The following is a 27,444-nucleotide window of genomic DNA, read 5'->3' on the forward strand; positions in this document are numbered from 1 at the left end:
GAATTTCCTGAGGCCAGAAGCTATCTTGCTAAAGAGTGGTTAGAATCATATAGATTGGGAGGTAGGAGTTCCTGAGGCAGACTCCAAAGCCAGAAGACCCAGGGCCATTGACCTATTAGAACAGAAGCCCCCCAAGGTCAAGGGACTACAAAATCACATTATATCAGGGGCACAAAGAATTGGACATGACAGAAATGACTGAATAATATGGGTAAAACATATTTTTTAAATATGTAAAATATTTTTAAAACCCCTAATGATTTAGCTGTCCAAAAGTACAATTGGCTGCCTCAAATAGTAGTGTGTTCCCTGTTTCTAGAGATTTTCAAGTACTGGAATCTGGAAAGCATTTTGGAAACCATCCGTCCCAACACCCTCATTTAATGGAACTGGGAACTAAGGCCCAGAGAGGTTGTTACTTGTTCTGAATTACATAGTTAGGAATGGTGAAAGGTAGCATTTGAAACCAGGCCTTTTTCCCACTGTCATGGATAATGTTCGGCATGTTTTGGACCAGATGAATTATGAGCTCCCTCCCAATTCTGCTATTCAGTGAGCTGCTGACAGCGTGCTTCATGTGGTACTCTGTATTGAATAAGCACTTCATAAATGTGCATTGAATGTTTATATCATATGTTGGCTGTTTAGGTAGTACAGTAGGCAGAGGAAGATTCACCTTCCTAAGTTCAAATCTGGTCACAGACATTGCCTGGCGGTGTGATTCTGGGCAACTCTGTGTTTGTCTCAGTTTCCTCATCTATAAAATGACTTGGGGGAGGAAATAGCAATCAGCTCCATCATCTTTACCAAGAAAACCCCAAATGGGATCACGAGGACTCAGATAGGACCGATAAACAACAATGACAACAACAAAAAATGATGGCTGGTTAGTCTCCAGTTCAGAGGACGTATGGAGAACAGACACAAGTTAGAGGCTACCGTGTTCAGGAAAGGCTTGGAGTTCACCTGGACTTTAAATCGGGCCTTGAGGCACCTGGTCAGAATCTTGGCTATTTGTAAGATATTATTAGAAGACATCCTTTCCACCCCAGCACAGAGCTGAGGAAACCTCAGGACAGATCACATCAGAAAGGAAGGAATAATCCCCAGGGACTGATAAGGAAGGAAGACTGAGGGAATAATAGACCTAAAAAGAAGATAGGAATGTTCTCAAGTCCAAGCACTGCACCAGGAATAAAAGGGCCTTGGGAACAATGAGGGGAAAGGGGAAGTGATTAGATAGCAGGGCAACAAACTCTGAGATGTCCCACCCAGGTTCCCACTCTCTCCAACAGAATGTCCTGTCCCGGAGAGTGGCCTTGGTGGTGTTTCTTTAGAGCAAAAGTTGAGGTCTTTGGGGGGGAGGATAGCTAGGCATTCCTAGTCCCCCTAAATCCCTGCTCCTCTCCCGGCCTGGTAGTGGGTATTTTTCTTTCTGGTTCTAGGGGCTTATCCCACACAAGAACCCATGGTGGGAACCTTATCTGAACTTGGGCTTTGCAGTTAGCAGGATGGGGGGCTGCCATTCTCTGGGGGATAGAGACTGACATTTTTAGGAAGTAGCCCAGCTATTAAGGAAGCCAGTCCTGCTCCCATACACACCCTGCCCCATAGGGAGGGGGGAAGTCACGTCACTCCTCCTTGCTTCGGAGCATAAGAGTCACTGGAGGCTCTGGACAACCAACCACTCTCTCCCGGCCGAGAGACCATGCTGCTGGCTGCTCTTCTCTCGCTGGCCCTGCTGGGCACCACGGAGGCCTGCAAGGGGCGCTCATCCTTCTCCCAGACGGGCATTGTATGTAGGATCACCAGACCAGCCATCCTGGTGTGTAAGTTTCAATCGTGGGTCCCTCCCTGGGGGAGGATGGTGCTCTGCCCCTCTGAGCTGAGCGCCTGTGGGCAGCTGCTTGGGGCACAGGTGGGCTTCTCTTCCCCCGCTCAGCCAAGCCACTGCTAACATGGGAGACCACCAAGGGTGGGTTTTAGGCATGGGTTAAGACATGGGAATGGGAGGTAGGGGTGGGTCTTAAGAACATCAGTTCTCTTTAGGTTTGTGACAAAAACCCCAAATCATACCACAACAACTTTCCATTAGCCACACTTGGCTTAACCAGGCAGCTACTAAATTTCAGCTTGACTACCTCCACCTGGCCTCTGTCGCATCTCTGGTGGATGCTGTGAGTCAAGTGTACACTCAGAACATTCAGACTCACTTGGTTACCAACCAGGGACAGGAGAACCAGCAGGGCAGACTTTCCAGGTCATTATATATATCTATTTTAGGGGATATATATATATATGTGTGTGTGTGTGTGTGTGTGTGTGTATGTGTGTGTGTATATATATATGCATGTATATGTGTGTATGTATTGTGTGTGTGTGTGTGTATATATATATATATATATATATATATATATATACATACATATATATGGTCAAGGTTTTGAAACAAGTAGTAGTTAGATAGCACAGGGGATAGGAAACCTGGAATCAGGAACACTTCACCTCTTCCTAAGTTCAAATCTGGCTCAGACACTTACTAGCCGTGTGAACATGGGCAAGTCACTCAACCATGTTTGCCTCAGTTTCCTCATCTGTAAAATGAGCTGGAGAAGAAAACAGCAAACGCCTCCAGTATCTCTGCAAACAAAACTCCAAATGGGGTCACAGAGATCTGAGCATAACTGAAATGACTGAACAACAATCACTGACCAAAGCCAGAGAGGTTAACCTGTGGTAAAAGTCAGCCTGTTGGCAAATGTAGAGGTCATTTTATAGCTAGGATTAAAGATCCTATCACCTTGACAACCTTCTTAACCCCATGGAAGTCTATTTCACAAAGGATTTAGATGCTGGTGCTTGGGGAATGCAGTAGGAAGTCTTAGGGTCCTATATCCTTTTGTTTCTAGTGAACCAAGAAACCACAAAACTGATTCAGAAGGCATTCCAGCGCGCCACGTATCCTGACATCAAGGGAGAGAGAGTCATATTGTTCCTGGGCAAAGTCAACTATGGCCTATACAAGTGAGTCCAAGGGCCTAGAGACCAACCAGGTCATTCTTTGATACATTCAGGGCCAAGATGATCTTGTGGGAAAAGGACAAGCTGGGAATCACTGGCCCAAGATCATAAGAGAGCCGGAGCTCAGCAGTTTCCCGATCCCTTTCTTCCTGCTCTCACTGAACCAGAGAAGAAGCCCCAGATGCACCATCCTGTCTAGACAGAGATGTTACACTCTAAAGCCAATATTCCCACCTGCATGAAGTCATACTCTGAAAACAAGTGGAACATTTAATGGCCCTGCATAGATACATGCCATTTTTGTTAAAAGCTGATGAATCATTAGTACATTCAGTGTGAGTTGCCATGATGTCATCTGATTTTGAGTAGTTAGAAAGAGGTGGACTCAGGTTCTGCCTCTGCTACAGGTTGGCTGTGAGATTCTGGCTAAGTTAACCTCTACTTGTCACAGGCAGCTCTCTAAGACTAGCTTATCTACCTAGGGAGAGACAATTTCCTCAAGGTGTGTCCCCTATCCCAGTGAAATTAGAGATTTGGTCTGAGAAGAATTCATAGTAAGAAACATCTCAGTCTTCATATATCCATATGTAAGTGTTTGATGTTCTGACTTTTATTCCTTTCTGAGCCAATTTCTTAACTCTAAAATGAGAGAATTGGGACAGGGATTATCTTGGGGGTCTTTTTTCTTCTGACATCCCATGTTCTAAAAGTGGCTTAGTGGAGAAAGATCTGGACTCAAAGCTCAGGAAGACCTGGGTTCAAGATCTCCCTATGATTCATCTTTGTTTTATGAGGCTACACAAATAAAGTTGTTATGACTATAGTAGGTGTGGCTGGCGAGGGAATTTTCCTCCAATTTCTAATGGAGGGAAGTTCCTAATACAAATGAAAGCAGTCCCCAGTGCTTACTTGTTTTATTCTCAGGTCCCTTCAACGCCGATATTCTGAGATTTTTGGACTAGTCTGAGTAGTGACTGAGCATGGCTCTTCTGGATTTCCATCCTGGACTCTGTTCCACCACTACTAGGTCTGACCTCTGTTCCCTTTCCTAGCATTCAGATTAGCAACCTGTCCATCAGCAGCAGTCAAGCAGAGCTGAAGAAAGACAAAAGCATTAACATTGCGATTCAGAATGTGTCCGTGATCTTCAAAGGGACCCTCCAATATGAGTACAAAGGGGGATGGCTGTAAGTACTTTTTCTGAGACCTTCCTTGAGCTAGGAGATCTAGCTCCAGGGCAGGGACTGCCTTTTTGTAGCCCTAGCATGTAGCACTGGCACATAGTAAACGCTTAATAAATATTTATTGATTGGCTGAGTTCCAATTTGCAACATGAGATTGAGCAAGACATTTCTCTCCTATAGGCCTCAGTTTTTTCCATCTGCAAATTGGGGGTCTAGAAATTCAGGGGTCCTCAAACTACGCCCGCGGGCCAGATGCAGCAGCTGAGGACAATGATCCCCCTTACCCAGGGCTATGAAGTTTCTCTATTTAAAGGCCCACAAAACAAAGTTTTTGTTTTTACTATAGTCCGGCCCTCCAACAGTCTGAGGGACAGTGAACTGGCCCCCTATTTAAAAAGTTTGAGGACCTCTGGCTCTAGATTTTCTCCCGGGTACCTTCCTTCTCTGAAGGCCTGTTATTCCATCATCGCATATACCTTCGAGCAAATACTTCACAAAAAAGCATTTCTAGCTTAGCTGTCAGTTGCACATTTCTTTCCCTCTCTAGGTCCCCAGTTTTCCCAGGTAATGTTTGAAGCTTCTTTGCAGGTATTCATTTTCCAACAATTCTTTATTGGATCCTACTAGCGTAGAAACATATAGATGAAAATAAATTATATTACTTGAAAGTTCAGACTTAAAGGATTTTGGGGAAAGATTCCTGGCTATATTTGGGAATTCCAGAACCTGGGACAAACTCAGAGTAAAGAGGATTCACTCCAAGGCAAATGCATACTGCTGTTGCCTTTGCTTCCTGGTGCCCTGAATAACATGATTCCCAAACCAGGTGGTATGAAGGTAATGTGCTCCAGCTGAATACAGATTATGTTTGTAGGATTCAGACCTTTGAGAAGTGTGTGTGTGTGTGTATTGACTTCCTCCCCATACAGCCTCAGGGAAGAAGTACCCTCTCTGATGTTGGTAACCTGGCACAAAGCCCTAGACACTCTATGTTACTTATACCTCTGCAAGGACCTAATGTGATTTCTGATTGATCTGTTCTGGAGTCCCTGTACCTTGCTAAGTTTTGCGAGCTTGGCAGGTCCCCCACTCCTTGGGCCCCATGTTTTATTTCCTATTTTATAATAGGAGTTTGTGGGGACTTAAGAGTTTGTTAGGTAGCATTTTTTCCTGCCAGGAATACTAAGTATGCCATGGTGAAGGAGGCTGGTTATAGAAACAGATCCCTAAGTTCTTTAAGGTGAGAAGGGTTGAGTCTTTGGGTTCCATGGAGCCAGAGAAGTGTATCTTAACTTTCCTTATTAATCTTCCTTGTTAGATTGGCAGTTCATCAGTCTGTTGACTTTGAAATTGGCACTTCCCTTGACCTCCAGATCAATACCCAGCTGGGTAAGTCAGTCACAAGGGCCTTGTGACTTGAGCCCTGCACCTTTCCCATGACCCTGGATTTGGCATCTGGGATTTACTTAGCTCCAGAAGCCTGAAGCAGCTACTTGGGGATGAACTTGGGCAGTGGGACTCTGGGCTCTGGCTTCCACTCTACCCCTCGTCACCCCTTCTGGGGCTTTAATTTCCTTTCAGATAGAAATAAGATCTAACTTGATCACAGTGTTGTGACTCAGATCGGGAACATACGGAGGAATCACACTGTGGCCACGAGGGATCGGTTCTTCCTTTGCACTCTCCCCCATTGCCATCCTAGAAGGGGAAGGCGGCTCCCCCCAAACCCCTCAAGACCCATCGCCTAGTGGGTGTGCTGCCGTGGCCTAGGCGGTAATTTGGCTCCCTCTGCTGGCCTAGGCTGCTTATAACTGGGGCTTATTTTTGGAGAGCAGCTTGCGATGGAGGGCGCGTTCAGGCGGACACCTCGGACTGCTTCTTGTCTTTCCACAAGCTGCACCTGAATCTTCATGGAGAAAAGCAGTAAGTGCGCCTCTGACTTCAGGAATCGGCCCTGAAATTCTATGTCCTGAGGCCCCTTCCTACTCCGATATCCTGTGTCCTAAGGTCTTCCTCGGCCCTGATATTCTGGGTGCAGAGGTCCCTCCCCACTTTTGTTTTCTAAAAATAAATAAAATTATATAGGCATGGTGTACGTCAGTCCCCAACTGCATGCAGACACACACACACACACACAGCTGCTGACCCATGTTACAATCATATATTGTATGAAAGCGTGTGATTGCACATATAGCTCTTTAGGATCGGGGACCCAGTGTGCTAAAGTGGAAAGAACACTGGCTTTGAAGTGAAAGTCTCTGCCACATGTTACCTGTATGATCTTGGGCAAGTCACCAGCTCTCTGAAACTGTTTCCTTATCTGGAAAGTGAGGAAGCTAGACTAGATGTCTCAAGGACCCTTTCTAGCTCTAAATCCATGATCTTTATATAGGATTTATAACCAGTGGAAGAGCTGTAATCAGGAATTTTGGCTTCTAGGGAAAATTCAGTTGAAGAAGGTTGGGAAAGGGCTTGTGAATTCTTTTCCTTTTCAGATTCCTTTGATGAGAGTTATAGGCTGCATGAGCAAAAAAAAAAAAAAGAAAAAAAAAAAAAATCCTTTTTCCTGCTATTATTCCTTGTTCTTTCAAGCCCCTTCTCCTTAGTTGAACAACTCTGAAGCCCTTATGCTACTCTGCCTTTCCTTCCATTGTGCCCTTTGGAATGCTGGTTTCATTGATAACAATTTGCCTTTTATATTTCTTCCTACACTTTTTTGTGTATACCAAGCTTCCCCAAGAAGACATGCATGTCTGACTACTCTTCCTACATTAGTACTATTTTATCCTTCCTCATGGTCCCTGACACAGTGGACCAGGAAGAGGAAGAATAAATATAGCTCTTGTTTTTTGTTAATACTTTCATTTCTTCCTTCTACAGATTTACCCCATCTCTCTATCTATAATCTTTCCCACATATTGGTGGTTATTACTTAACTGCTTCCCTTGATATTCCTACCAAATTTCTACCACTAGTGATCCTTAACTCTGAATAACCTTTCTCTTTAATGCTAAGGGTACTGGTGGAGGACCTCTAACTGAGGCTGAACTCCACATTGTATGTAGTATGGAGGAATATTTCTTTAGTCCTCAGATCAAAGCCCTAGCTACCCCATTTAAGTTATGACTTTGACCAGAAGCATAACTGGAGGATTTCCCTTTTATCATGAGCAAACTAAAACCAGATGCTTTTCTACCTCCAACAGACCAGGCTGGATTGAACAGCTCTTTACAGACTTCATCTCTTTCACCCTGAAGCTGATCCTGAAAGGGCAGGTAAGAAGTTTTCCATAGTGGTAAGATGATCCTTCACCAGGTTATACCCTCTTCTGAGCTGACCCTAGAGAGGAGGCTATAGAGTAATAACAGGTGATTCAAGCCATTTGAAAAGGGGCCATAAAACAGCTTCCTAGACAACTGACTACAGATGCCATTAACCTCTAAAGAAATATGGCTGATTCCTTGTACTTGTTCTTGGGATTCACTTGACTCGATCCATATCTCATTACTGGGTAGTGGAGGTACATAATGGGCTGAGATTTAGAAAAGAGGAAGGATTCAACTAGCTATAATGCCATCAAGAGAGTTCCCTTTGTCTAGTCTGTATCCCCTACATCTCCCTTTTTGCATTTGTCTCTCACTCCTCAGGTGTGTAAGGAAATCAGTGTTCTTGCCAACATCATGGCCACTTTTGTCCAAGATAAAGCAGGTAAAATATGGACTCTTTTAAATCCTACATCTGTTTTCCCTTTGACCTCTTGCATCTCCATCCTTCATAAATAATTAATCATCTGAGCTAGGCAATAGTGCAACATTGGGTCCACCTGAATAATTGGATCCAGTCGAGTTATTTTGGGGTCCTTATCAACATTATAGGAGGACTCCAAAGAAGTGCCCCAGGAGTTTGTGCCAGTTAGCCCAACTAGTGGGTCAAATGATGGTGTTCATGCCTTCTAAGAGTTACCTGGAAGGTCTAAGTGATTGTACCTCTGAACCATAGAGAAAACAGTTTAATTGTAGTAATAGTAGAGGGAAAAGGAGGAATAGTAATAATTTTAGTATTTTGTAGAAAATAAGGCAGACAGAGATTAAGTGGGTTGCCTAAAGTCACAGTTAGTAAGTATATGAGGCTAGATTTGAACTCAGCTTTTCCTCATTCCACATTTAGTACTCTATCCACTCAGCACTCAACATAACTATAGGTTGAATGAATTTCTGCTTCTATCCTCTGCTCAAAAGTTTGGGGACTTACAGATAGGGTTGTAGCTAAGAGAAATTTAACTTGGGGCAAATTTAGTAGTGAGAACAAGGGAAGGGAGATTGTAGGCTAGAAGACAGCCTGCTAGGGAAGAAGTGGCTACAGTGATACACACACAACACAATCCAACAAGGTGGTGGGAGTATCCAGAACAGATGTACTGCTAGGAAGGAATAGCCTCTCCCCCAGAGAGTCTTGAAAGGCATTGTGCCTTCTACCTCTAGGGAAAGCACAAGGCAAAGAACAGGGATTCTAGTTTGGAAGGAACCATAAAAGCATGCCCATTCACAAAAAAGCATATCCTTTACCCTATATTGTTGCTTGTGGGGAAAGCTCCACCTGCCTCATGCTGATGTGGCTCTGATTCCAGAAAATGCTCTTTCTTGCACTGAAAATTCTTATTCAGATTAAGCCAGTGAGTGACACCAAATATACATAGCCATATAGTATCCTAGAAACTATAGGTGGCTATAAAAGAATATGTGTCCATGTCTAATGAGGAAGTACAAGAATTACTGAAGGATCGATGTAGGATATGTAATATGTGAGAGGCACAGATAATAAAAACTATAGGAGGTCAGAAGAGTTACCTGCAGGCTGAGATGTTCAAGGAAAAGTGTATGAATTGAACTAGACCTTTCTTGTTATTGTTAATAACAACAGCAAATATTGGTGAGAGATCTCTTCTGTTACCATTTCTATTAAGGGCTGCTAAGAAAGACTGCCTGGATGATTGGTAAAAAGTACATAACCTCTCTTAAGCCTTATTTTTATTCTCCATAAAATAAAGAGAAGATGACCTTTTCCAGGTCTTGATCATTGATCATTGATCATTGTATGAGATATAGTACCTTCCCTCAAGGAGGAAAATTAACTTATAAAACAAGACAGATGTCATTGGTCAGTTTTCTTTCTTTTTTTTCTTTTCTTTTTTAATTATTTTTTTATTTTATAGCCTTTTATTTACAGGTTATATGTATGACTAACTTTACAGCATTAACAATTGCCAAATCTCTTGTTCCAATTTTTCACCTCTTACCCCCCACCCCCTTCCCTAGATGGCAGGATGACCAGTAGATGTTAAGTACATTAAAATATAAATTAGATACACAATAAGTATACATGACCAAACTGTTATTTTGCTGTACAAAAAGAATCAGACTCTGAAATATTGCACAATTAGCTTGTGAAGGAAATAAAAAATGCAGGTGGGCATAAATATAGAGATTGGGAATTCAATGTAATCCAGAGTTCTTTCTCTGAGCATAGCTGGTTCAGTTCATTACTGCTCCATTGGAAATGATTTGGTTGATCTCGTTGCTGAGGATGGCCAGGTCCATCAGAACTGGTCATCATATAGTATTGTTGTTGAAGTATATAATGATCTCCTGGTCCTGCTCATTTTACTCAGCATCAGTTCGTGTAAGTCTCTCCAGGCCTTTCTGAAATCATCCTGTTGGTCATTTCTTACAGAACAGTAATATTCCATAATTTTCATATACCACAATTTATTCAGCCATTCTCCAATTGATGGGCATCCACTCAGTTTCCAGTTTCTAGCCACTACAAAGAGGGCTGCCACAAACATTCGTGCATATACAGGTCCCTTTCCCTTCTTTATGATCTCTTTGGGATATAATCCCAGTAGTAACACTGCTAGATCAAAGAGTATGCACAGTTTGATAACTTTTTGAGCATAGTTCCAAATTGCTCTCCAGAATGGTTGGATTCGTTCACAACTCCACCAACAATGCATCAGTGTCCCAGTTTTCCCGCATCCCCTCCAACAATCATCATTATTTTTTCCTGTCATCTTAGCCAATCTGACAGGTGTGTAGTGGTATCTTAGAGTTGTCTTAATTTGCATTTCTCTGATTAATAATGACTTGGAGCATCTTTTCATATGACTAGAAATAGTTTCAATTTCTTCATCTGAGAATTGTTTGTTCATATCCTTTGACATTAGTCAGTTTTCACTGAAGGATACACACTCTAAATGCTTCAGGAATCCAGAGACAAGAGAGATCAGTGAGAAAAAACAAAGGGAGACTTCATAGAGAAGGGAAAACATAAACTTGACCTTGAGTGGACTTAAAAAGAAAGAATAGATGAAAATATTTCCTCCCCCCCTTCCCCATAACTCGATTTTGGTAAAGTAAAGTACAGAGTGTGAAGAGAGAAAGAATCAAACAGGACCCCAAGATTCTGAGACTGAATGACTGGAAGAATGGTAGTACCATGGACAAGGACTGGGAGCTTTGCCAAGAGACTTAAAGAGAAGAAAAATCCACTCAGATCATGGCCACACCCTATTTAATCACTGAGAAAAATTCAGACAATGTAACTCCCCCCCCCCTCCTCCCCACCCCCAATTAAATGCCCCTTTGCATTTGAGAAATAGGACCTGACCTGGATCCATTTTGTAGGGACAGAAAGAAAGGGAATAAAGATCATACCTAATGCCAGAGAAAAGAGGTCATTTTTCTCTCTAAATCAGAATTGAAATAGCAATAGCATCTTGGCACCTTTAGACTAGGTTTCGAAATCCCATAGTCCTGCTCTCTCTCCATGGAAGTATATGTAATGGCTGGGGTTGGGGTAAAGAGACAGTCTCAGTACATAAGAAAATGTCAAGAGGGTATTTAGGATTCATAAACTAGCTCCTAATTTTTTTTTTTCCTTTCAGCTAACTTCCTCACAGATGGAGACATTAGTGTGGACATTTCTCTGACTAGACCCCCAGTAATCAAAGACAGTTACCTGGAGTCACATCACAAGGTTGGAATGAGACAGGAAAGGCATTTGGAGGTGTAGCTTCTGGAGATGCTGGGCCTAGGATAAGCCTGAATTCTTTATTCTTTCCTCAGTCCCATCATTCGTGATTCTGAATTACTGCTGGATAGCTCAAACTAATAGCATCAAGGGAAAGAATTGGATTTGATGGAAAGAGGACTACATTTGGAATCAGACAACTTGTATTCTAATCCTATTACTGCAATTTACTATACATGAGACTTTAGGTAGTTCATTTGCTTTCTCTAGTCCTCAATTGTAGAATGAGCTGGAATAGATTATTTTTAAGGTGCTTTCCAAATCTAAATCCTATGATAGGCAACCTAGCCTCCTTTGCATGGGACCCAATTTGCTTCACTCTCAGTAGGACTTTTTCCCAATGTGAACAGCTGTCCCAAGTCTTACTGTAGCCCCTGCCCTATTTGTCTCCTCACCATCACCATTGAATTAAGGCAGAGGTAAAACTTCATCTCAAAGTCAAATCCAACCACCTGACTAGCCATACTAACATGAGAAAGCTAGCAATAGGGAGAAGCTAGCAAAGGAACAAATTTAGGTTGGTGGTGAGTATAAAAGCAAACTAACAATGAGAATTTCCCCAAAGTTAACAAGGCTTCCTCAGAAGTGATGGGTGAGGACCTCAATAAAAGTCTTAAGCAGAGACTGAATAACTGTGTAGTGGGTATGCTGTGGAAAGGATTCTTTATGAATTATGGGTTGGACAAAATGACTGCTGAGGTCCTTCCCAGCTCTAAAATTCTGACTATACAGATCTCTTTTTTGGAGGATGCGACTTAATTTTGAGGTTTGTGGATATATAACAAGATTTGAGCAAGACAGTGAATTATTCTTTCTAATTTTCCCTGTCTTCTCTGAGCTGATCATAAGATCATATATTTAGTGCTGGAAGGAACTTCAGAGATCATCTAGTCCACTATCCCTACCCATTTTACAGATGACAAAACTGAAGGATCAGAGAGGTAAAGCAGCTTATCCACAGTCACAAGGTAGTACGTTAGCAGTAGGTTTGAACCAAGGACTTCTGAATCTAAATCTTTTTCACTTCTAAACAGTAAAAAGAATCATGCTGCTGATATTGCAATCAATCTTGATTATTTGCATGTGGAATGGCTGATGTTAGCTATAGAGGGGACCTCAATGACATGCTGAAGGACAGGGAGAATTAGTATTGTCCACAGTTAATATGAAGACTAGTGAATCTACCAAACAGTAGGCAAAACATGACAAAATAAAGTTTTGGAATACTCTTACCTTCCTCTGGTTTTTCTTTTAGGGTTTCCTGACTTACAAGAACCAATCCTCAGGCTTTCAAGACTCCAGCTACACCCCAAACATGCTGGGTGACTCCCGCATGTTGTACTTTTGGTTTTCTGAAAAAGTCTTGAGCTCCCTGGCTAAGGCTGCCTTCCTGGACAAGAGACTGATGTTGACCCTGACAGGCAATGAGTTCAAGGTCAGAAGAGATGGGCTTTTGTGTCTGAGGGAAAGTGTAATACCCATCTGTAGCTGGGTTGAGAGAGATAGATGTGGAAAAACTTACAGGCATGCAACTTATTTCAGATAGAATATTTAGGGTAGAATAATTCTAGAATCACAGAATCTCAGAGTTGGAAAGGACTTGTAGTCTTAGAAAAGTCTTAGAAAAGACATGTAGTCTTAGATTTAGGTGCAAAAAAACCAAACTTCACAAATGGCTAGAGAGGAGTTTGTCTGAACAAAAGATCTGGAAGTTTTAGTGAAATACAAATTCAATAGAAATTGACAGGGTGACATAGCAGCCAAAAAAGTGAAAACTAATGCAATGTTGGACTGCACAGAAAGTGTAATATTCATAATATTCAGGACCAATGAAGTCAAAATGCTTCTGTACTCTTCAGTAGTAGATGTAGGAATAGAAGTAGGAGTAGTTGTAATAGTAGTAGTAATAATAGTAGTGGTGATGATAATCATGGTGGCAGTATTAGTAGTTGTGATAATGATAGTGGGTACTGATAATGGTAATAGTAGCAGTAGCAATAGTAGCCACAACTAGCATTTCCAAATATTATATCACTTTTCCTCACAACAGCCCTAGTAGATAAGTATTTAACATTATCCTATTTTGCAGATGAGGAAACTGAGGCAGACAGAGGTCGTGTCTTGCCCAGAATCATAAAACTAATCTGTGTCTAAGGTTAAATTTGAATTTAGATCTTCTTGACCACAGATCCAGTACTCTATTTACTCCACTGGTAGAACACATCTCAAATCTCAAATATTTTGGCCAGTTCTGATCACAGTGTTTTAAAAAGGACATTGAGAACCTAGAAAGAATCTAGAGGAAGGCAATGGGGATGATAAAAGGTCATATAAAGATTGGTTGAAGGAATGGTAAGGAAGTATAATCTGGAAAAGAGAAGGCTTAGGGCAGGGCATAATTAGATCTTTTCTGAAGTGGAGTGAGCTGTACTTGGAGGTAGTGTGTTTCCCTCTCAGATGGAGTCTCCAAGCAAAGGCTGAATAACCCTTGCTGGATCATCTGCTCCTGAAGATGGGTTGGAATAGGTGACTTGGGAAAACACTTAAAACTCCAATTTGGCGTTTCTGTGATTAAGGTTCTAGCCTATTCACAAGTCAATGAGTTGCTAAATGTTTCCAGTTATTTCCCTTTCCAAAATCTTCACAAAAAAATTCCTCTTCTTTCTGATTTGATAGATGGAGTTCCAGGACACCAATCACAAAGTTTGTTGAAATCTAGAATGTCCACTGAGATCAATAACCTTCTCTTACCCAGCGCTTCCAAAACACTTTTCCTTCCATTGTCTCATGTGATTCTCATAACAGCCCTGAAAGGAAGGCAGAGCAAGAATTAGTGAATCTATTTTACAGGTGATGAAACTGAGGCACAGAAGTTGACTGATTAGAATTCAGATTTCTAAATTCTAGTTCTGGGTTCTTTCCATTTCTAGGAAGCAAAGCATTATAGAAAGAGCACTGGATCTGTCATTAGAAAAGCTCTATGTTCAAAACCTGGCTTGGACATTTAAATAGCTGAGTGGCCTTGGACAAGCCCCTTCACTACTCTATTTTTGTATTACTTTGTTTGTAAAAATGCAGGTCATATCTTTCTAATCCCTCAAGGGATTATGAAGAAAGCATTTTGAAAGTCTTGAAGAGCTAGAGAAAAATTAATTCTTAATAGTACTATTAGCTAATTGAGTTAAGAAGACCATGTACCATGAATTCTCTCTTCTCCCTTATCGCTAGGCTTCAGTCTAATTCCATATTATCCCCTCCTCAACTTAATTCTTCTATGGTCCAATCTCAGGTTGAAGAGATAGCCCTTCACTTTGCCAATCCAATCCTTGTACTTGTGCCCTTAATCCTTATTTCTTCCAGGAGCTTTCCTCTTTCTATCTTTCCTTCTCCAGTCCTAATTTTCAGTCTCTTCTTATCTATTGCCTCTTTCCCTATTGCTTATAAAGATGCTTCTCTAACCCCATAAAGCACTTTTTATATGATCTAACTCTCCTCCCAAATCTCCATCCTGCACTTCTCTTCCCTTTTATATCCAAACTCATAGAAAAAAAGCTTCCTACAGTCATTGCCTCCACTTTTTCGCACCTCCCACTCCTCAATCTCTTGCAATCTGGCTTCCCTCCCCACCACTCAGCTGAAACCATTCTCTCCAAGGTTACCAAAGATCTATTAATTGTTGGATTCAATAGCAACATTTGATTGGTATTGATTATCTCCTCCTCCTGAACATGTTTTCCTCCTGGTTTTCATACTACAGCTTGCCTCTCTCTACCTGTCTGACATTTCCTTCTCAGATTCCTTTGCCAGATAATCATTTTTGTCATCATCTCATTCTCCACTATACCTTCCTACACACTATATGGGTGATTCTAGTTTTCTGTCTTGAGTCCTCTTCTCTTCTTTCTCTACACACTCTTGGGAGAATCTTATCTGCTCTCAATAATCCAACTATCTTCCATGCAGACAACTTCCATATATATGATGGTAGCCAGCTCCAGTTCCTCTCTTGAATTTTAATCCCAAATCACTAACAATCCCATATCATCCAACAGAGATATCTGTTGGATATCTCTAATTGGGCATATCATAGGCAACTCAAACTCAACATTAAAACTCTAATCTTGGTGTCTTTTGCACTGACTGTCTCCTATTACTAGAATGCACTCCATCTTTGGACCTCTATATCAAGAAGACGCTAGCTTCTTTCAAAATTCAACTCAAATTCCTCTTCTTATAGGAAGTCTTTTTTGATCCCCCAAGTTGCTAGTGCCCTACCTCCTAAGAAGTCATTTAATATATATTTTTGTTCTCTCTCTCTCTCTCTTTCTCTCTCTCTCTCTCCCACACACACACACACACACACACACACATACATACATATGTAAATACATGGGCACATACATATATGGTCTCCTTGTTTATGAACACACACATATACAGAAAAAGAGAAAGTTTTTCCCAAAAATAGTTCTTTGAGGGCTACACTCCATATATATTTTGTTCTTATTTTCTAAACATATATATTTTTTCTTAATAGAATATAAACTCCATGAAGACAGAAATTGTATCTCCAGTTCCTAGCACAGTGCCTGGTAAATACAAGATACTTAATAAGTGCTTTTTGAATGAGTAAATGAATATGTTAGTAGTAGGAGTCATCCTCTGGGCATCAGAAGATTTTGGAGTAGGATTGAATCTTTGAGATTGCATAGTCTAATCCTGCTATTCATTTAGTGATGAAGAAACCAGAGACAACAGTTATCTTTCTCAAAGCCATATAGTTATTGTAATTGCCAAAAAAAACAGGATTCAAACTTCTGACTCCAAACAAATCAAGTAACAAGTATTTATTAAGCTCCTGCTATATGTCAGGCACCACACTACAGATGGGGATACAAAGACAAAAATGAATCAGTCTTTGCCTTTATGGAGCTTACATTCTATTGGGGGAAACAATGCAAATTTTAAAAATGAATAAAAAATATATGTTGCTTTGCCCTCAAGGAATTTACCATATATTTTGTGAGTGAAATAGCATATACAAATGCACATATGTATATCTAAAATGAATACAAGGTAATTTGGGATAGTGCCTTAGAATCTAAGAAGGTAAGGAAAGGTTTATAAGGGAACAGATTTTTGTACTGAGCTTTGAAATAAAATAGGAATTCTAAGAGGCCGAGGTCAAGAGAGATTGCATTCCAGGCAAGGACACAAAAATGAGTTATCAAATGTCACGTGTTAGACTCAGCAAGCAAGCCAAACAGAGCATGGAAAGGGAAGCAATACATATGTTCTGAAACGGATGTTGTTGGGTTTCTCCCCCCCCCCCCCCACTACATCATGCTCAAGTTATTCCTGCTTAAGAGCTTCTAAACTTATTCTGATCTGGATTGAAAATTGAGGTAGATTAAAAGAGGCAATAAATTTACAAGGGATAAGACCCCTATCATCTCCCAGTTTCATAGAATGTCAAAACTAGAAGGAATCTTAAAGATCATCTGACTAGTAAATTCTCTCATTTTCCAATTAAGAATAGTGAAATCTAGAGCAAGTAGCTCCTTACAATCCGTCTTTCCATCAGACTGATTTCCTCCCCAAGTCATCCCTTACCATTCCCATTCTGGTCTATTTTGTAGGCATTGCTGGAGAACAAAGGCCTGGATACCACTCAGGATATTTTGCAGGAGGTAATTTTACTATTTGATGGAATGTGCTTGATAAATTCAGTGGGTGGGAAGTGGGGGAGATGGAGATTTTTCAGACCATGTCATACCTCTCAATCTGGGCATGCTATAGCAACTCCCTTAATTTCCTGATTCAATGATAGGACTGAGCCTAGGTGAAAACCTATTCCACAAAGTTGATAGAGGGTCCTAAAGCCTCAGATCCTCCCTAAAGGGTTTGTGTGGCTAGATTGCTTACCATCTTTCAAAATCAGGTGAAATTACTTTGGGTTTAAAACTCTTTAACCTACCATTCAAATTTCTAGTGCAAGGAACGAGCTTTTTTTTTTTTTTCAACATCTTGGACACAGTGTTAGTCAGTCATTGGGAAATGCAGATATCTAAATGATGCACAATCCTAGCCATTTCTTTTTAGTTTTGGCTATATTGGGAATTTTCCTTTGGCTATTCATCTACCCCTCTAATTCTGAGCAACTGAAGTTACTTATAAGCCCACTGATAAAGAAGCAGGAATATGATAGAAAATTCAATTGAGTCTTCTTGAGGAGGAGAGAAGGGGAAGCATTGGCAAAAACAGAATTCAGTAAAGTTGATAATCCTGTAGATTATTGATCTGTAGATCAGAGAAAACTGTAGATCATTGAGAATTTGTTGTTCAATTATTTTTGACTCTTTGTGGAACCAAGGTTCCACAACTCTGAAAGGTAGGTGCTATTGTTATCCCCTTTTTACAGATGGAGAGACTGAGACAAATAGACATTAAGTGATTTACCAGATTATACAGTTAGTAAATTTCTGAAGCTATGTTGACATTGTTTTTCCATTCAAATATGAATTCCTTGAAAGTAGGACCCTGCTTTTGCTTTAATGGGTGTCCCCACAACTTGGCACAGTGCCTGGTACATAGTAACCTCTTTTTGACTAACACACATGGACTTTTAGAACACCTGCTGAGGTGGCAATAGTCCTTCACTGAGGACTAGACCTCCCTAGCAGTTCTGCCTCAATGATATCTCTGATCTCATCAGCACTCAGAGAGTGCTTGTTGTGCACTCTCTGCACAACAGGTTTTGAATCTTCAAATTTGAATCTTCAAGATTCAGTTCAAATCTGACAGCTTTCTGCAAGAATTTCATGGTATCTCTCCCACTTCATCTGTTCTTATCCCCTACCCTTGCCCAGTGCTATTATTTCCCCTTTATACTCTCTATATATACTTCTTAGAAATTAGAAACCATTTGGATTTCTAATCCAAATATAGGATATATATTTTGGAGGTTTTCTTGGCAAGTATACTAAAGTAGTTTGCCATTTTCTTCTCTTTTACAGATGAGGAAACCAAGGCAGGATTAAATAATTTGCTCAAAAGTCACAAAGATAGTATGTATCTGAGGCTAGATTTGAACTCGGGTCTTTCTGACTCCAGGCCTCATACTCTATCCATCATGCCTCTAACTGCCTCTGATTGAGAATCAGCAATCTTGTTAGTAGTGGGTGTCTGCCCAATCCTGAACAGCTTGTGCAGAGGCAGCCAGGAAGCTAATTAGCTAACTGCCTTTCCAAGGGCAAACCCTGCCAAGAACACCCACATCTTTGGAATCCAACCCACAGTCATTTGAAAACAATTTTTCCCCGGAACTAGAGTCTTCAAGGGTTCAGAGTACATGGTAGTCAAACTTTTTTCTTTAATCATTTATATTTTTAATTTCTTTTTTTAATTAGCAAAAATCTATTTTCTCTCCTTGCCACCTCCTCTCTTCATTGGGAAAAAAAAAAAAAAGACATGGAAAACAAGACACTTGTAACAAATGTGCATAGTGAAGCAAAACAAATTCCTACATTGGCCATGTTATGATCATTATGATCAGATGATTAAGCCATTGAGTCAGAGCCCAGGGCTGAGAAGGCCTAAATCATGAATCCTATCCCTTTTAGACTTGTTACCTCAAAAGAAATAATGCATATAAAATAAACTTCAAACCTTAACATATATATGTGTGTGTGTATAGATATGTATACACACACACACACACACATATATATCATTATTTTCTGACTACCATCAAAGCTATACCTAGGGTTGGGGTGTTTGATGCTTTAAAGCATCACTGACATTTGGGGGTGGTATGTTCCTATCATGTGATTTCCCTCTATGCAGAGAAGGAAAAAGAAGGCAGATACCAGGTCCCTGGTAGCTCAGTGTTGGAATAAGGAGCACTTGTATGATAAAGAGAGGCTGCTTATTCTTATTGGATGCAACCTCAAGCATAGAGAAAGTAGAGTCAGCTCCTGGGCTACTTAGGAGCAAGTGGTAGGCAAGGGTGTAGTCCTCTTGACCATTTTTCAACCATAGAAAAAGGCTCTTTAGAACTCTGACTTCTTTGAAGGAAAGGATATATACTTCTCTGAAACTCATTTTCTTTCAGGGCCGCTTAGCAATTCTTCTTAGCAATAAAAGCATTCTAGAACTTTATGTCCTCCAGAGCCATGTTCCAGGCGAGGAATGCTTCTCTGTTCCATATTCAGTCTGAAGGAAGCTGCAGTGTAGCAGCTTCTTTTAGGATGGGCAGGCTGAGAATTGATTGTCCTTATCATGGTTTCTAATTTCCCTCCAGTGAATCTGTCCCAAGTTCCAGAATGTCCAGCTCTGTCCCTGTGAGCTCTCTGAGTGCTGATGAGATCAGAGATATCATTGAGGCAGAACTGCTAGGGAGGTCTAGTCCTCAGTGAAGGACTATTGCCACCTCAGCAGGTGTTCTAAAAGTCCATGTGTGTTAGTCAAAAAGAGGTTACTATGTACCAGGCACTGTGCCAAGTTGTGGGGACACCCATTAAAGCAAAAGCAGGGTCCTACTTTCAAGGAATTCATATTTGAATGGCAAAACAATGTCAACATAGCTTCAGAAACTTACTAACTGTATAATCTGGTAAATCACTTAATGTCTATTTGTCTCAGTCTCTCCATCTGTAAAAAGGGGATAACAATAGCACCTACCTTTCAGAGTTGTTATGAGGCTCAAATAAGATAATATTTGTAAAGTACTTAGAACAGTGCCTGGCATATAGTAGGTGCTATATAAATGCTAGCTATAATAATGATTATTATTTATATACATATAATACATACCATATGCAAACAACTTACATAAATATATAGAGATATATAGAGTATAAATGGGAAATAATAGCACTGGGCAAGGGTAGGGGATAAGAACAGATGAAGTGGGAGAGATAACATGAAATTCTTGCAGAAAGCTGTCAGATTTGAACTGAATCTTGAAGAATGCCAAGGAAGCTAGAATATAAAAGTAAGAAGGGAAAGCCTTTTAGATACGAGAAAAAGCTAGTGAAAAGGTACAGACTTGGATGATGGAGTGCAAGAGCAGTAAGAAAACTAGCCTATCAATTATGGAGTTTTTCTAGTTGTATGGAACAAATGGTAGGCAAGGTAGTCCTCTTGACCATTTTTCAGCCAAGGAAAAAAGGCTCTTCAGAGCTTTGACTTTTTTGAAGGCAAGATATACTTCTCTGAAACTCATTTTCTTTTAGCAATTCTTCTCAGAAATAAGAGGATTCTGGAACTTTATGTCCTTCAGAGGTATGTTCCAGGGTAGGAATGCTTCTCTGTTGCATATGCAGTTCGAAGGAAGGGGCAGCTTAGCAGCTCCTTCTAGGACGGGTAGGCTGAGAATTGATTAGCCATATCATGATTTCTAATTTCTAAAAACTCCTACGGAGTTCAACTAGCTGTTGCTAAACAAACGTTCTCATCTCTGCCCTCTGAGAGAGCAGAATTCTGACCTCTGTCTCTGGCATGGGGGTGGGTTGTGGGGGCTCATGTCTCTTGCAGATTTTCCAGGGTTCCTTCAGAGATTCTCAGGTGGTTGTTCGAAGTCTAGTTGCCCCCGTCATCACCTGCAAGCCAGAGGGCACCATAGTGAAGTCCTCTGTGGGTGTGGAGATCCAGCTACTCCACCCAGACCAGGCTTCTACTGTGGCATTCTCTTTTGAAGAGGTAGGTATAATATATTCTGCTCCCCAGATGTCACCAGAGCCTTAAGCTCTGGTTTGAGCTGAAAACATTCTTGACTCCCCTTTACAATTCTGATAATCCAGGCCTGACTCACCCTGCCCCATGTGGGTGCATGCCATTAGCAAACATATCTTCTGTCTTCAGAGAGTAACCTGGACTCTGGAGTTGCCCTTGGTATCAAGACTCTGTTCTCATCAAGTATACCCAAGTCAAAGATTTTCTTCCTTGGTTTGTGGCCCAAGTATACATAGTATGATATAGAGAACAGGATTCTAATCCTACCTCTGCTACTAATGAGCTGTGTGATCTGGACAAGCTATTTCCCCTCTGATTTCTTTCTTTATAACATGATTACCATCTTTACCAAACTACCTTATATTTAACTACTTCCAAACTTATATTTAGTTACTTAGTATAAGTTTACATTGATTTATACATACATATTTATATATACACATACATATGTGTATATTTACATATAAATACATATTTGCATAATGTATATATTCCTCTATTCTCACACATATGTATATACATATGCATTGTAATACATACACACGTGTGTATATATGTACACACATATGTGTATATATACATACACATTTCTCTCCCAGTCCATCCTTTTATTTTTATTTTTTAAAAGTATTTATTTCTTTTTTTCCCTCTTCCCTCCCTTACCCCAATTGACTGGAAAAAAAAAAAAAAGGAAAGAAAACCTTCCTAACCAATATGCATAGGCTAGCAAATCAAATCACTATGCTGGTCAAGTCCAAAATTGTATGTCTCCTTCTGCATTTTAATCCCTCACTTCTCCAGCAGGTGGATCTAAACTGCACAGATTTATATCTGTATTTTGTTTTCCAATTCAAGTGCCAGTTCCTTTCATGTTAGAATCTTTTTATTCTTTGTGTACTAGAATGCCCAGCCCTTCTTAGTGTCTGATGCTTTTTTTTTGTTCATGATAGATTTATTTCCTTTTTAGGTCTGTGGTTCTTTATGTTACTTTTGTAAAGTCCTTTGAAAAAAAAGATTATAACTGTATAAATGTTAGTTTTCGTTCTTAAATACTCAAATTTGCTTTGTATCGATTTGTTTGCATATTGTCTCCCCCATTAGATTATAAGCTCTTTGAGGGCTGTCTCTGTTTCTTTGTGTATCCCTAGAACTTAGCAAAGTGCTTGGCACACAGTAGGCACTCAAGAAATATTTATTGAATGAGTTAATTGAATGAAATGGATCTGTGATCTACTTGATTTGGGAGTCCCCTCCCCATAATGCAGATCATATTCCATCTACATCTGCTCATCCTTCTTTTTGCTCCTATCTTTCCTCAAGTTCATTACAAGGAATCCATCCAATGTCCCGGTGCCATAATAGTAATATTATGGTTTCTCTTACTAGAGTTCTTAGTTCTATAATTTTCTTATCCACTCTCAAATACTTAATTACTTATAAGGAAACACAAGACAACTAGCACTGGGACAAAAGTACACATTTCATCAGAAAGGAAGAACTCACAAGAAATCCAAAACCCCTTGTCCCCAAGCTCATTCAGTCTATACTTTTCCTTGCACAATTATGCTTTTGTTGGCCACATCTTCTATGTAGCCAGCTCTGAGCTGGATGTTAGGCACCTATTATGTACTAGGCACAAAAGTAAAAAGGAGGTAGTCCCTGCTCTGAGAGTTTGTATTCTACTTAAGGCAAAAGAGGAAAATATTTGATAAAATGAAGGATTTGGAAAAACATTCACAGGATTCCTGGGACATCTTTTTCTTTGAATTTTTCTCTTTAATAGGGCTTCTTAACTTGTGATCCATAAACTTTTAAAAATATAGTTTAATAACTATATTTCAGTGTAACTGGTTTCCTTTGTAATCCTACACATTTTACATGTTAAAAAATTATTCTGAGAAAGTTCCCATAGGCTTCTCCAGACAACCCATCTCACAAAAATGATTCAGAACATGTTTGCTCAATACCTGAGTAATCCTAGCCAAGTCACTCCCCATCTCTGAGCTTTATCCACAATATGAGAGGTTTAGACTAAATGATGTTTAGTTCAAATGAGATAATGACACTTGACAACATTACAGGACTCTATAAATGTCAACTATTGTCACCTATGACTCAACCCTGAGATCATGAAAGAGTCAGAGGCTACTCTATATAACTCATTCTTTTGTAAGGGAGGAGATAAATGAGGACTAATCTTAGAGTGAGATGAATTGGGTAGAGGGACAGTGCTTGGCTCTGAAACAGCTTCAGCATCTTTCCAGAAACTGAAAAGAATAAAGGAAACCCTAGACAAAATGTTGCTTGTGGGCCTGGAATTTGAGCTTTAGGCATCAAATGGAGAATGCAGACATATGTAGACAGGACTTGAGTCTTTGGATTTTTTCTCCCCAGGACGTTGTGACTGTCATTCAGGCATCCTATGAAGAAAAGAAACTGATTCTAGATCTCTCTGATTTCCAGTAAGTCCCACCTGAGTGGGGAAAGGGAGAGTAGTGGAGTAGGAGATCCCTTTAATTTGATGTTCCATCCCTTTAATTAATTAACTCATTAATTAATTAAGTTAATTTAAACTGAGAGCCTTCTATGTGTCCAGTGCTGTGTCAGATGCTCCTTGGGACACAAGAGGAGGTATAATTCCTTTCTTAAAGAGTAAGAGAGTTGAGACATAACTTATAAGAGAACTAATAATATTCTGTGTTTGGAGTGAATGGAGTGCCTGCTTCCAGTCAGGAAAACCTGATCCCAAGCTTCTTTTAAATAAATTTGTGTGACCCAAAGCAAATTATTTGACTTCTAGTATCACAAGCAACTCTCTAAGTCTAAAGGTTGCAAAAGAGTTGCTGCTTTAGCTAAAGGAGTAGGGTATTTTCTATGCCAATGCAATGGTTACTCCAAAAATGAAACTTCTAAGTACCCAATAAAGGACATAGATAGTAAAAGTTCATCAAAGAAGTAAAGATGGTAGAAAGAGAAAATCCAAGAAGATGCTAAAATAAGAGTGTGCATGCATAATGTGTAAAAGGCTACTGATCTGACTGGAGTGGGGTGGAGGAAGGGAGCAACTGGCAAAGTAAGCAGGAGTCCAGAGGGTAGAGAGCCCTGAAGGGCAGGCTGGAAAGCAGCGAGCCATGAAAGGTCAACACTTCTCTCCCACTGTTTTCACAGGATTCAACATAAGTCTTCCCGATCTTTCTCTACATTATCTACAGTAAGTTGACTCTGGAAGAAGACAGAAAAAAGAAAGTGCTGATATCCTCATGACTGGAATCTAGAGAAAAGAATCAAGCACTGAGTCCAAAGGAAATTGGCTTCTTCCCCCTTTTTGTACCCTATTTTAATGAATCACTCAACATGATGATCTATGTTTGTGAGGAGAGAGCCATAACATAATGGAAATCAAACAGGACATGTGAGGTGTCTCCTAGCTCCATTCTAACTTGATGTTTGGCCTTGGGCAAAGTCACTTCATTCATTCATCCATCCCACTTCTGGGATGGAAAGAATTAACCCCAGCCCTATCTAAGGATTAATGAAAGAATCACTCTGAATGTACTTTGAAAAGTACAAAACACCTGCACAAATGGGAGGTGGGGGGGACAGGGAGAGGAGAAGTGTTATGGGAGAGCAGCCTGGTTAAATAGAATATTGAATCTTGATAAGGAGATCTGGGTTCAAATCTCATCTCTGACATTTAATAGCTGTGTGACCCTGGCCAAGTTACTTCATAATAATACTTGTGAAAATCAAATGAGATAATTTATACAAAGCACTTTGCATAGTGTATAGGTGTCAGCTGCTTTTAATATATGAGGAGTAATTAAGGGAGGAGGGAAAAGGATGAATAAGGTAGGAGATAAAAACAGGACTGGTCATTTGATAATGATAAACTGACATCCAAGCTGATGAGAAATTGTGGGGAAGAAGTATGTACATGCGGGCCTTCTCCCTTCCCTAGAAATTTGAAAGATCCATGTATCCAGATTAGTTCGATCCCCTTCTCACTTGTAATTTCTCCATTTGGCAGAGCCAAGAGTCGATCCAGGACTTCCTGAAGACCCTTACAATCATGGTGGGCATCCCTGTGATCATCTCCTGTAAGTGTTCTCGTAGAGGTTAGGAAGGAAGGAGCTTGATGGGTTTGCACTATCAAGCCAAAGAGAAAGGCTAAGAAAGAAGTCCAGAACCTCTAAGCTGCCTGGGACAATGGAAGGAACTCTGACCATATAGTCAGAGAACCTGGGTCGCTCTCATACACTGGTGATCACTATTGATATGACTTCTTGGATCACTTAACCTTCCCCAGCCTGTTTCCTATTTCATTTGAACAAGGTCTTGAATACTGAGGTTCCTTTTAGCTCCAGATTTATGCCCCTTGACTCATTGCAGGAGTAGTTGAGGAACCTCTGATGAGGGAGGCACACATCTTTTGGGCTCTGAAAGAATTGCCTACTGGAGTAGCCAAGTTTGTCCTCAGAGGAATGCTCCATTCCTGAATTGTGTCACCTAGCTCCTTCAGCCCCCCAAATCTTGGTTTTCCTGTCTGTACAATGACACTAGTAGGTATACCTGCTGTGTGCTTTCCTGTTGCTGTACATTCTAGGATCTCAAGGACCTACTACTGCCCATTCTCTCTCTAGGGCTTGAGCCAGCACTCACAACACTATTGAACAGTAAGGGCCTGGATCTCTTTGATATCATCAATCCTGAAATTATCACCAAAGAGGTGAGTAAAGAGATGGGAATCAAAGTCTCCCTGTGCTCTCCTAGCTCCCATAGGCCCAGGGGATCTGATTGACTACTTATATGACTTTGGGTAGGGCACTCAAGTTCCTTGGCCCTCTCTTGCTTCATCTCTAAAAGGGAGATGAGGTGAAGAAAGGAGAGTGGACACAGAAGATTCCTTCTAACTTCTAATCACATTCATCCTCTCACTGACTTTCTAGACCTCTTTGTCCCAGGGTAAGATAGTCCCAGAGAAGTGATTCGGTACTTCCCTGGCAGACTGTAGATGAAGCCATACTTTTTTTCCTCATGAAGAGTAGAGGAAAGAAGATTACCTCTCCTGAAAACTCTGAGCGTCCTGATGATTTATTCAAACTATGAAGGGAATTTAATGGATCTGTGATGGTTTTATGATGCTGATTCCTAGAGGAAAGCCCCCAGTCTGTGATGTGTGTGTGTGTGTGTGTGTGTGTGTGTGTGTGTACCTACAGAGGACTGATAGGAGGGCATGAGCAAAAACTGAAAGAGCAATGACTGGGGTCAGGACTGCATATCTCTCTTCTGACACAATACATTGGGCAAGTCACTTGAGGTCTCTAAGCTTCAGTTTTCTCATCTATAAAATGGGGGAGGGATGACCAGATTGTTGTTGAGGTCCCCTTCAGATCTAAATCTTTCATTTTATGGCCTTTCTCCCTCACTACTTCTTTTTTCCTTCTTCCCTCAGGGTTACCTGGTACTCCAGATGGACTTTGGATTCCCCCAGCATCTGCTAGAGGATTTCCTCCAAACCATCATCTAGAAGAAAGCCAGAGAGAGGTTGCCTGGCTAACTGAACCAAAGAGAAATTGGGGAAGGCTGCCTTAGTCTTCTCTCCTATCAAAAAGGGATGATCATGAATACTTTTGTTATGGCACCTCACAGGGTTGTTGGGAGGATCAGATGAGCTCATGGATCCTAATTGCTTTGTAAATCTGTAAAGTGTTATTATTCTAATTATTCTCAGTATTCTTTGTTTGGTTCCCTCCTTGCCTGCAAGAAAATAAGAAAGAATATGAGTGGTATGTGCTGTCTTCTCATTGCCCTCCTCAAATCCCATCCCTATTCCATAAGGAAGGTAGAAGCCCTCAGAAACTCATATCAGTCAAAATGTTATTAAAGCCAAAAGTGGGAGACTGAGGAAGATAGAGGTGACTGTTTCTGTCCAAAAACCATAAGGTAGTCAGACTCCACCCTCTCAGCCACCTCTGTGTTCTTTGTCCTTCATGGGTTTTCTTGTGTTCCCTTGTGGTTTCTGTTTTCATGGCACTTCCTCTGATCCTGTTATTTCAAGATGAATGCTCTTCATTGTAAGATTTCCCTTTACCTTCCCTCCTCCAGTGCTGGGGTCATATGATAGTTACCACCATGGATTGAGGGCTTCCTATAAGTAAGAGTTTAAGATTAAGACTGTGGCAGAATCCTAAAGCATAAGGGTTCTGGTATTGATTTGGTGTGATTAAGGGGATCATTTAGTACACCATGGCTTGCCAAATTCATCTTCCTGAAAGATTCTAGTCATGTCACTACTCTGAGAAGTGCTAGTGATGCCCTTGAGCTAGTGGTGCCCATTTGGCATTCTCAGCTTGACACTCAAAGTCTTTTATGACCTAGCTTCAGCTTATCTAACTTTTGTATCCCTCTCACAAAG

The 27,444-nt window shown here is 40.6% G+C and overlaps 1 protein-coding gene across 1 annotated transcript; it reads left to right on the forward strand.

Moving 5' to 3' along the window:
• Positions 1 to 1,293: 1,293 nt before the first annotated feature.
• On the forward strand, positions 1,294 to 27,444 carry CETP (cholesteryl ester transfer protein). Its single transcript, XM_023494214.2, has 16 exons — positions 1,294 to 1,829; positions 2,910 to 3,024; positions 4,074 to 4,208; positions 5,524 to 5,594; positions 6,041 to 6,128; positions 7,411 to 7,480; positions 7,853 to 7,913; positions 11,149 to 11,240; positions 12,550 to 12,729; positions 16,934 to 16,984; positions 20,832 to 20,996; positions 23,424 to 23,491; positions 24,198 to 24,240; positions 25,057 to 25,126; positions 25,670 to 25,755; positions 26,482 to 27,444. Exons 1-16 carry the CDS (start codon positions 1,709 to 1,711, stop codon positions 26,554 to 26,556), a joined length of 1,491 nt encoding a protein of 496 aa, XP_023349982.1. The 5' UTR covers positions 1,294 to 1,708; the 3' UTR covers positions 26,557 to 27,444.

Source organism: Sarcophilus harrisii, chromosome 2, assembly GCF_902635505.1.
Source record: "Sarcophilus harrisii chromosome 2, mSarHar1.11, whole genome shotgun sequence".
NCBI classification, from domain to species: domain Eukaryota; kingdom Metazoa; phylum Chordata; class Mammalia; order Dasyuromorphia; family Dasyuridae; genus Sarcophilus; species Sarcophilus harrisii.